The 11,098-nt window shown below is 44.4% G+C and overlaps 1 protein-coding gene across 1 annotated transcript in view; it reads left to right on the forward strand.

The window, feature by feature from the left end:
- LOC147710191 (E3 ubiquitin-protein ligase TRIM39-like) overlaps nucleotides 1-7,490 on the forward strand; it is a 236,689-nt gene extending 229,199 nt beyond the window's left edge. Inside the window, exon 6 of the mRNA XM_086920877.1 lies at nucleotides 6,675-7,490. Coding sequence (XP_086777003.1) covers nucleotides 6,675-7,180 — 506 coding nt within the window. The 3' untranslated portion in view covers nucleotides 7,181-7,490. The remainder of the gene's footprint in view (nucleotides 1-6,674) is intronic.
- The last annotated feature ends 3,608 nt before the right edge of the window (nucleotides 7,491-11,098 follow it).

Consider the following 11,098-nt stretch of genomic DNA (forward strand, 5'->3'; position numbering starts at 1 on the left):
GCTACCGGGAAAGAGTGCTGCTTGGCCCTAGGTCTGGTCAGCACACGCGCTCCCCAGCAGCAGTCGCCGTTATCAAGGAGAGGTGGACGGGATCAAGGAGGAGGCGGGCGAGAGTCTGGAGGGGGCGGGGCTAAGTGGCGAGAGGCAGTAAGGCGCTACGGTGCTGATCGTACAATGAGGCCACAACCTGTAACTTTAAGGAAGGAAAAAGCACAAGGACACACAGTGAACACAAAATCCCACAAGCGCTGATGCCAGAAGCGCGTAAGTACAATAATCACTGAAACCTGTGGCCGAGTCGGGCGCGAGGCTCGAACTCTGCTGCTGGGGTCAGAAGTGGCGTGGATCAGCTGGCGGAGCTACCGGGAAAGAGTGCTGCCTGGACCGAGATCTGGTCAGCACACCAACCGTAAGGTCAATCCCCAACTCCTCCCCCCACCTTGTGTGGGACATTGTAGCTAGTAATTCCCTCTGCATGTGTACCGTTCTATAGATCAGTGAGACTAGGCGTTTAACCGTGGTAGTCTTTAGCATCAGCTGCAATGGTGCTAATACCTGCGGTTCAGCTGGGAAATCCGGAGTAATAGATCGTATCCCTGGTCTAAGCCGGATGAACAGAAAAACATCAAGTGAGGTTTGCTGTATGCCTTGAAACATATGCTCAATAGTGCGGAATTGGCCGTTATAAGTCCCCCCAGGTGCGGATGTGGGTTCACTTTTTGAAATTATGAAAAATGGTCTCCTGGAGAAGCGGCATGGTCGGGTGGTAAGTGAGAGGCAAAAGCGGAGAATACAACATGGGGACGTTCAACATGTGTCTTATGCATTGCCATGCTGTGAACGTACATGTAAGGGCAGTCGGCACCCTGTCTCTAGCTCCAACAGGTTCATATATGACACCATCTATTGGGATGGGGTGTGCAAGCCAGTGTTCGGCCGCAACTTGTGGCATATATCGTGGCTGCTCCACCCAAAACCATGCATAATGTGCTTGTGCACTCATATAGTATAATAAAAAATCTGGTATTCCAAACCCTCCCTGTGAGAAAGGTCGAATCATTCCATTCCATGGCAATCTCGGTTGTTTGCCTCCCCATACAAGGCACGTCAGCTCCGATTTTAGCGTCTTAAAGAAAAAGGCCCCTGGGTAGTACGGAATATTTTAAAAGAGGTAAAGCAGTTGGGGGAGCACCACCATTTTAATGAAGGATGCCCGGCCCGCCATGGAGAGGGGTAAAGCTATCCAGCGAGGGACGCATTCTGCGATCCGGGTCATGGGCGTCCCATAATTCAATCACATAAGCTCATCTTTAATAATTTGACAAGCTTGTCTGGGAAAAGAAGGTCTGGTTTGAAGCCAAATATTATTAGCCAAGTACTCGATCCTATTAAAATACCACATTCACGTTCCAAATAAAAAAAGATATAATTCCAGAACCTCTGGATCAAGGGGCATTGTAGTATAATATGTACCCAGTCGGCTGAAGGATGTTTAAGGCAACGGAAGCACTGCGCTGGTTTGTTGGTATACATCTTAGACAGAAAAAGTGGAGTTCTATAAAGTAGCCATTTACTAAAAAATAACATCCTCTGCCAATTACTCCCCTTAACATGCTGAAAGTAAGATTTTGACTGCTGACCACATACTCGCTGAGATTTCCATCCCCTCATGCTTAGCCCATTTCGAAATGGCTTTCTTCTCCAAATTAATACCCTTGATGGAAGCTAAGCGCTTTTTCCTTTCGCCAGGTTTCTTAAATGCAGTATCTTCTAATAATTCGTATACTAAGGGTTTCCGTTCTCTGATCTGGACCAAATCAAGTTTACTCAGGAATTTACTGAAAATATTATACGACCCAAGAAGAAGGAAGTAATTAACGATCAAATGAGACATTTCAGCTATGCTCAGCCATCTATCAAAAAAATTGAGAGATTTTCCGGAATCCAGCATTGGCCCATTTTTGTGTTATTATTGAAGATTCTCTAATCACAGATAATAAGATAGGGCTAGATAACATGGTAGAGGAGTTGTTGCGGGGATAGAGTATCTTCTATAAAAAGCCTGCTGTGTTTGGAAAAACCACTGTACACACTGATATTGTACTAATTTATGCGATTTAACAATTGTTAATGGGCAGTGGATCTGATTTTCCTTGCAAATTTAATTAATAAAATAGTTAATAAAAAGATATGATTGTAGTTCTGGCTTAAATCTCGATCTATATTGTGCAAAATATGCAAAGTAATAATACCTCAGATTCTGTGGAGCTAATCTTCCTTTTTCCGGCTCCTCATTTAAAGTGCTTAGTGCAATTCGAGGGGCCTTCTTTGCCCAAAGGAAGGCTGTAAACATAGACTCTATTTTGGTAAAAAAAAAGGAGCTGATTAAAATACAGTGAAACGCAGAGAAAAGGAAATTGAATAGTGGAAGGACAGTCATTTTATTCAAAGCAACCCTACCCAAGACGGTTAATTGGGGAGAGCTCTATCAAGAAATAAGTCCTGAACTTTTCGTAAAACTGGGGTGAAATTCAAATTGTATAAATCAACTATTTATGCTGAAAAATAAACACTCCGATACCTCTTAGGTTTTGTGTTTAAACTAGAAAGAATATTGGGGTGTAGATCCATACATGCTCCGCCACACTGTATGATATCTGTCTTTTTTTAATGTATTTTATATCCACCTAATGCCTCAAATTCCTCAAAGATCTCTAAAGTTTTTGCTTGGGCCTCCTTCTCAGGCTTTCTAAAAAGCATGATGTCATCGGCATATAGTTTCAACTTCGCCATAGTTGGAAGTGGAGGGCAGATTTCAATACTATTCCTAATTGCAATCGCTAATGGCTCGACAAACAAGGCGAATGGTACTGGATACAGAGGGCACCCTTGTCTAGTCACCCGTTTAACTGTAACCTGGTCAGCCTCTGAGGTGTTAATGATTACGTTGGCTTCAGCATTTAGATATAAATTCTGAACCAACCCCGGAATTTTGGGAGGTATGACAACATTTTGCAGAATAAAAAATAGGGTCTCCCGGACAACTAGGTCAAATGCCTTTTCAGCAACTAAAAGGAGCACTAGAGCAGAAATCCTCTTAGTCTCAAAATAATCCAATGCTTCCGTTTAATAGTTCATATTTGTGCCGAGCTGCCTGCCAGCAATAAAACCATTTTGGTCACAGTGGATCAAATGCGAGGCATTTTGATTAAAACGATTAGCTAAAAGTTTGGTGATTATTTTATAGTCAGAATTTAATAACGTGCTGGGGCGGTAAGAATTAGGATCTTCGCTATCCTGTCCCTTTTTCAAAAAGCTGACTATATTCCCATTTCTGAATTAAAATGGTATCGCCCCACCTTCTAAAATCGAATTAGCTAACAGTGAAAAATAATCCTAAATGGCAGTACAAAAGACTTAAAAAAATTCTGCAGGGAGGCCATCCGGGCCGCAGGCTTTGCTGCTTGGAAGATTTTTTATGATCCCTTCCAGCTCAACATTTGTAAATGGCCTTGCCATACTTTTTTTCTCTATATCCGAGAATGCCGGCAATTCTTTTCTCTGGAGGAACCCTCTCCGGAATGTGATATCGATAATCTGTTGTTGGCCGTATATAGACCTATAATGTTGTAACATATCACCTATTTTTACTGGGTCGTCAGTACGGGAAGCACTTGAAGGACATTTCAATGCAGTTATCTGGTTAGTAACAGCCTGTTCCCTTGCCTGCCACGCAAGGAACCTACCATAAATGTTTTATCCATGGTGCTGGTAAAAGTATTCACTCTTAAGATAGTATCTTTCGCTAAGATCCCGTTTAGCCTGATCAAGCTGCCGCGGGTTAAGAACTGTGGGGCTGCTAAGAAATGCGTCGAGAGACCTTTGTACTGTCTGCTCTAAGGATTGTTTTTTTCCTTAGCTTTCCTAAGATTATCAGCATCTTTCCCAATGGCTAGCCCTCGAAAGAAAGCCTTGAGTGAATCCCAAACCACATATAAAGGTGCAGAGCCATGGTTAAGTGTGAGAAATTCTTCAATCTCGGTTTCAATAAAGAGCACCCAATTTTTTTCTGATAAATATTGCCTATTTAGCATCCATCTTTTAGGAGTCCTAATATAGTCCCCTAACTGTAACTCAAGAATCAACATTGCATAGTCTGAGAATCCATTCTGAAGGATTTTCTTCTTGCTGAAACTCAGTCTCCTAGAAGTAAGAAAAAAATTGATGCATGATGAGGTATAAAATCTGCCTGGAACAGGTTTAGGCGATCATGGTTGGGCATGCCGCCCTCCAAGGATCCAATATATCCAGAGTCCAGCCGTAAGTTTGTATAACTCTTAGAGTTCTAGGTTTCAGCTGTTTTTTGGCCAGAGCGGAGGAGTCGATTTTAGGAGACATCAAAGAATTACCCCCCATAAGAACAGTTCTGTTTACCTTGATGTAGGTATGTCACCCTTTGCCATCTAAGGCAGTATGTTGACTAGGTCAGTATACCCTCTATTGGCTCTTTTACTCTGTACCATCCAATGCAGTGTACTGGCTGCCTTGGAGTAGCTCTGTTGCTCTTTACCCTATAATGAAGTGTACTGATTAGTACAATTTACCCTTTAGTAGCTCTGATACTCTGTACCATCTAATGCAGTGTACTGACTAGTACTGTATACCTTGGAGTGGCTTTGTCTCTCTGTATCATCTAATGTAGTGAACTGGGTAGTAGTGTATACCATGGACTATCTCTGTCACTCTGTGTCATCTAATACAGTGTCATATAACGTAGTTTACTGATTAGTACATTTTACCTTGTGGTATCTCTGTCAGTCTGTACCATGTAATGCGGTGTACTGTCTAGTACAACATACCTTGAAGTAGGTCTGTCACTCTACACCATCTAATGGAGTGTCACTGTGTGACACGTATTGTGGTATACTGACAAGTAGTGTATACCTTCTAGTAGCTCTGTCACTCCGTACCATCTAATGCTGTGTACTGACTAGTACAATACAATTCTAGTACCTATGTTACTCTGTGCCATCTAATGGAGTGTACTAATTAGTACTGTGTTCCTTCTAGTAGCTCTTGCCCTCTGTACAATATAATACAGGGTACTGATTCGTACAGTATACCTTGGAGTAGCCCTGTCACTCTGTACCATCTAATGCGGTGTACTGACTTGTATAGGAGACCTTTTAGTAGCTCTGTCACTCAGTATCATCTAATGGAGTGTACTAACTAGTACACTACACTTCTACTACCTCTCTCACTTTGCCCCATCTAATACAGTGTACTGACTAGTACTGTATACCTTGGAGTAGCTCTGTTACTCTGTGCCATGTAGCACAGTGTACTGACTAATACAGCATACCTTTTAGTAGCTCTGTCACTCAGTACTATCTAATGCAGTGTACTGACTAGCACAGTATACCTTTGACTAACTCTATTACTATGTGCCATCTAATGCAGTGTACTGACTTGTTCTCTATATTTTGAGAAGCTCTCTGGCTCAGTACCATCTTACATATAGTACTTACAAGTACAGTATACCGTGTAGTAGCTCTGTTACCCGATACCATCTAATACATTGTACTGACAAGTACAGTATGCCTTGAAGTGACTCTGTTACATCCAGTACAGTGGACTGACTTGAGTACACCCCCTGGTAACTCTTCCACTTTGTACCATCTAATGCAATTTACACATTAGTACAATATATCTTCTAGTAGCTCTCTTACTGGCTAGTACTGCATACCTTGCAGTATCTCTGTCACTCTGTGCCATCTAATGTGATGTATTGTCTACTACAATATACCTTGAAGTAGGTATGTTGCTCTATGCCATCTAACAGAGTGTACTGACTAGTACTGTATACCTTATAGAAGCTCTCCCACTCTGTGCAGTCTAATACAGTGGACTCACTAGTACTGTTTACCTTGTTGTAGCTCTGTCACTTTGTACCATCTTATACAATGTACTGAGTAGCTTATGCAATGTACTGAGTAGTACTGTACACCTTCCAGTAGCTCTGTTACTCTGTACTATCTCTTATAGATTACTGACTTGTAACGTAGGCATTGGAGTAGCTCTGTCATTCTGTGCCATCAAATTAGTGTACTGACTAGTACAGTATAGCTGCTAGTAGCTGTCATATTCTGTACTATTGATTATTACGGATTAGTAGAGAATGCCTAGGAGTAGCTCTGCCACTCTGTGATATCTAACGCAGTGTACCGACTAGTACAGTACACCTTCTAGTAGCTCTCTTACTCTGTACCATGCAACGCACATAACTGAGTAGTACTGTATACCTTGGAAAAGCTCTGCCACACAGTACCATATAATGCAGTGTACTGACTAGTACAGTGCCCTATCTGCTGCAGTGCTTTGTGTAGTACAGTGTGCGCACTGTGTGTGTGTAGTATACTGCGTGGTGCAGTGTAGTGTGTAGTAGAATGTCCTATGTAGTGCTGTTTGGTGTAGTGTGCGCTCTAGATGAATGAGCGCTTCAGTGTAGTGAGCAGTCTAGTGCTGCGAGCAATCTAGTGCTGCACGCTCCCTAGCGCCGCGTGCTCCTTCCAAGTGTGGTGTACATTAATCATATGTAAAACAGAAGCAGTGATTACAGCCTTTATTTGTGCCATTAAATCTCTAATTCTGCATTCTGAATCTCTTCTCTGCAGTGATGGTGACTCTGGATCCTGACACGGCTCATCCTCAGCTCCTCCTGTCTGAGGGGGGGAGACGAGTGAGAGAGACGGACACAGCACAGCCCCTGCCAGACACCCCCAAGAGATTCACCTGCTTCCAATGTGTGCTGGGGAGTGAGGGGTTCACCTCCGGAAGACATTATTGGGAGGTGCAGCTGCTGCAGGTGGGGTTAGGGTGGGATGTGGGGGTCTTAGCAGAGTCTGTGAACAGGAAGGAATACTTCACATGGTCACCTGAGGGGGGAGTCTGGGCTGTGCACAGGGGGTGGGAAGGTCAGTACTCCGTTCTCACCACCTATCTGACCCCTCTTGAGAAGCCCCTGAAGCTGGGGGTGTATCTGGACTACGAGGGGGGGCGGCTGTCCCTCTACAATGCTGACTCCATGGAGCTTCTCTACTCCTTCCTGCAGGCCCCCTTCACAGAGAGGCTCTTCCCGCTCTTCTATGTCAATGGAGGAACAGAGCTGAGGCTGCTGTGAGCCCCCCCGCCCACCCCACCATCCTTCTGCAGTGATAACAGTGTGACCAAGAGCCAAGCAGAGACCCTTTTAAATAATAAAAAGCTCCCTTTGGCCCAACTGTCAATCCTCAATTTAACACCGACATTCGAAATAGTCTTCCTCACAAGGACCCTCCCACATGTTGCCATGACAAACCAGAAGCCTCATGTGAAACTGACTGCTACATATCTCTTTTCCTTCTACAATTTATAACAAGCCCAGAAAATGTTTGCCATTTGAATCATACACCAAATGTCATGTAAGATATAATAAAGTATCTGTAGAATTCAAAAATGTGTATTTCTTTGGCTTGCAGAGCTTTGATCTTAATATATCACATTATAGCGCTGCACTGGGAAGTACTTATTGAAAGTGATTGTTTTGAAACATGACCTTAGATACCATTCCTGCCCTAGGCCCGACAACAGTGCTAATATTAGTGACCTCAGACGCAAGACAGTTGTCACGTGAGCCCTGTATGTAACCTAGATTCTCGGCGGGTTTCAGACAGTGCGACGGGTGCAGCAGCGCCTACTCTGACTTGGGAGTTGCGCTGTGTTGAGAAATAACTTTGGGTTTTATAAGCACCTGCTGCTTCCTTGTGTAGTCAGCAGTTTTCAGGTAACAATAAAAATGCCAAGATAACGCTGCTCATAAATGTTTCTGCTGGAGGGAGATGGAGGTTTTGTCTAGTGCCAGTTTTGACTCATCATAAAATAGCACAAAGGGTTAATATACCTGCTGCAAAGAACGTGTACATGCAGATCACAGAACGGTAATCCTCATTGGTTTGTGTAACATTTCCTATAGACTGATTTACTCATATAAGATTTGTTGCCTCTGTTAAAGTGTGTTTGATGTAAAGTGCTCTGACACCCTAGAGTTGGCATGAGTAGCGCTATAAAACTAAAGAAATGCATGTGAGAAAGGGGCTGTGAAGAGATGAGTGGCACTGTTGGAAGGTGGGAGTGAGGGAACCTTTGGAGAAGGCAGTCAGGTCCCTCTCACTCTAAAGCTGGACCTCCCAGATTCTTATAGATTAAGAAACTTTATACTCTATTAAATCAAATGCAATAGGTTTTTGTAGCACTGGTATTCTAAACTTACGGATTTTAAGTTGCTTTCATATGCAATAGTGAAGATAATTGAGGGTCAGTGAAGTCAAATATGTGCAGAGGATGCCGGTAGCGGTGCTAGCTGTGGCAGAGCTCAAGTAGAGACTGACCGGGCAGAATAAAGCACTGTGATACCCCCCCCACTCCCCCCTCCGTGATCTCCCCCTCCCCCCTCCGCCAAAGCCCGATGCAATTCCCCTGCAGCAGAAACTGCTTAAAACAGAGTATTTTTTTATTTCAAATGTTTTTATTAAAATATAAAATGTGCATATCAGAGGTTATATATACAGTACAGTATAGTAAACATAATAGAACTGCGGCACCGTTGTCGTCAGAAGAGAAAAGGAGAAAAGGAAATAGAAAGAGGGGGTTGGGTTTCTTATCCAGTGTTTGGGGTGTTCAGGTGTGCGTTGAGGCGTTCCCACATCACCTCCTTAGCATTGTGCTCCTTTGAGAACTTGCCGGTTATATTGTCTGCTCCTCTGAGAAATGTCACCCAGTTTATCCAAGTATTAAAATTCGCTTTGGCTGTGTTTTTCCAGTTTGTCAGGATAACTTTTAGCGCTGCTGTTAGCAGTATGTCCATTAGGTCTCTTTCCTCTTTGCTGTTTAGGTCTGTTGTCATGTATTCCGTGGCAAGGCTCACAAAGCTGATCGTTATGTCTTTGTTGAAGATGTCATTGATGAAGTTGTTCACCCTTGATCAAAACTTCTTGACTTTGGGGCACTCGAAGATCAGGTGTTCTAGGGTGCCTTTCTCTTTTTCGCAGTTCCAGCAGCTATCAGTGTCTCTTATGCCAGTTTTGTGGAGTTTTGCCGGGGTCCAGTATGCTCTGTGGAGGAGCCAGAATTTTGTCTGTGCTAGTTGTGGGGTTATCTTATTTGTTGACGACGAACGCCACAGTTTGCTCTTTTCGTCCTCGTTTAGCCGCCTGCCCAGGAGTTGTTCCCATGTGCTCGTTGTTTTCTTGTTCAATGCGGATGTGGTGGGGCTGAGGAGCTTATATATTTTTGCCGTTTGGTGGCCCGTCGTGTTCAGGCTTTGCATGTATTTGATGATGGTAGGTTCTTCTTTGCTTAGGTTTGCTTTCGACTCATTGAGGAGTACTTGCTGCAGTTCCTGGTGCAGCTAGTGAAGGACGGCTTGTCAATGGCGCCGAAGGGGGTGGCTGGTTCCGCGAAGGTGACGGCGGCAGCATTGTCTCGCAAGACCCGCTTAGAGGCTGCTGCGGATGCGGCGGCATTGCTAGGTTCTCCTGGCCGCCCTCCACAGATTCACTACCCGGACCCGCCAGCGCTTAGGAGAGGAAGGGGCGGAGTAACTACCAAAAATCGCCCGCGGGTCCCTCGGTAGCAGATTTGCTCCGTCGGGCGAAGGACGTGCAAACTGAAGCAGGCGCGGCAGTGCCGGTGTCGATGTCAAGTACCGGCAATGGAATTACTCGCATTGGCAATGAGGTGAGTCTAGAGAGTGTCCGTGAGGGATCTCAGGATGGCTCGGCTGCTGGTAACTACAACATTAACGGTACAGCTACGCAAGCTCAGCCGCAAGTAGATATGACTGCAGGTTCCCCGGCTGAAAAGCAAGGAGATAATGATGGTGAGAACAATTAGCTATTCCACCAGGCTGCGAAGCGAAGCTAAGGCCCAGAATGAGAACCTCCTGACCCAACTGGCAGAGGCAGAAGAATTACATGTTAGAGATATAGCTGGGGGGCGGGAGGTCGCTGAGAGCCAGCAGAAAGTCTTGGTTATTAAAGCTGAGTTAAACAAACTGATAGTTCAAAAAGCAGCTGACGAATATCAAATACATGGGGGAATGATGTATGAAACTGGGGAGTAGGCCGGAAAACTCTTGGCTCTAAGGATCAAGCAGCAGGGTAGTAGGAATATTAAAAGCATTTGTGAATTATCAGGCTTTATATAAAGAGGAGCCTAGGACAGACTTCTCTAGCTCAATGTATGACGATCTGGGCCCCAAATTGACTGAGCAGGGTAGACTGGCGCTAGATGAAGGTCTATCAGAGGAGGAAATAGTTGAAGCAATACAGGCTCCAACGTCAGGGAAAGCTGTATGACCAGATGGTATACCACTAGAATGATATCGGTGCTTACAGGATATTATAGCACCTATGATGGTAGACCTGTTCAACTGCATAATGTATACCAAGAACACCCCGCACTCATGGAAAGAGACAAACATTGTTGTGTTTCACAAAAAGCGGAAGCCCCAGGAGGGCCCCGGTGCTTACCGGCCAATATCCCTCATAAATTCCGATACGAAGATATATGCTAAGGTCTTGGCCAAAAGGCTAGGAGGGGTCATTCCCGGGTTGGTCTCTCTGTGGCAGCATGGGTTTATCCCAGGTCGAGGAACAGACCATATCAGACGGGTTATCACTCTTTTTGATGTGCATGCTGCTGCAGGGGAACGGATGGCAATGATCCTTTTGGATGCTGAGAAGGCCTTTGACCGCGTGACATGGAATTTTTTATGGGGGATATTGGATCGGAGGGGCTTTGGCCCCAAGATAATGAGAGCCATCAAAGCTATGTATGTCGAACCTAGTGCTAGGATCAAGTTGATGGGGAGCAGCTCAGAAGAAATTTTAATCTCTTGTGGGACTAGGCAGGGCTCCCCCTGCACTTCAATTCTTTTTGCAAACCAGTAGTGTGTAAAGGACATGAGACCAAACTGTTAACCTATGCTGACGATCTGGCTATAATCACCACATATCCAGCGGCGGCAATGAAGGCTCTCACGTGTATGGCTAGGGATTAT

This window comes from Lissotriton vulgaris, chromosome 5, assembly GCF_964263255.1.
Source record: "Lissotriton vulgaris chromosome 5, aLisVul1.2, whole genome shotgun sequence".
Taxonomy (NCBI): Eukaryota; Metazoa; Chordata; class Amphibia; order Caudata; family Salamandridae; genus Lissotriton; species Lissotriton vulgaris.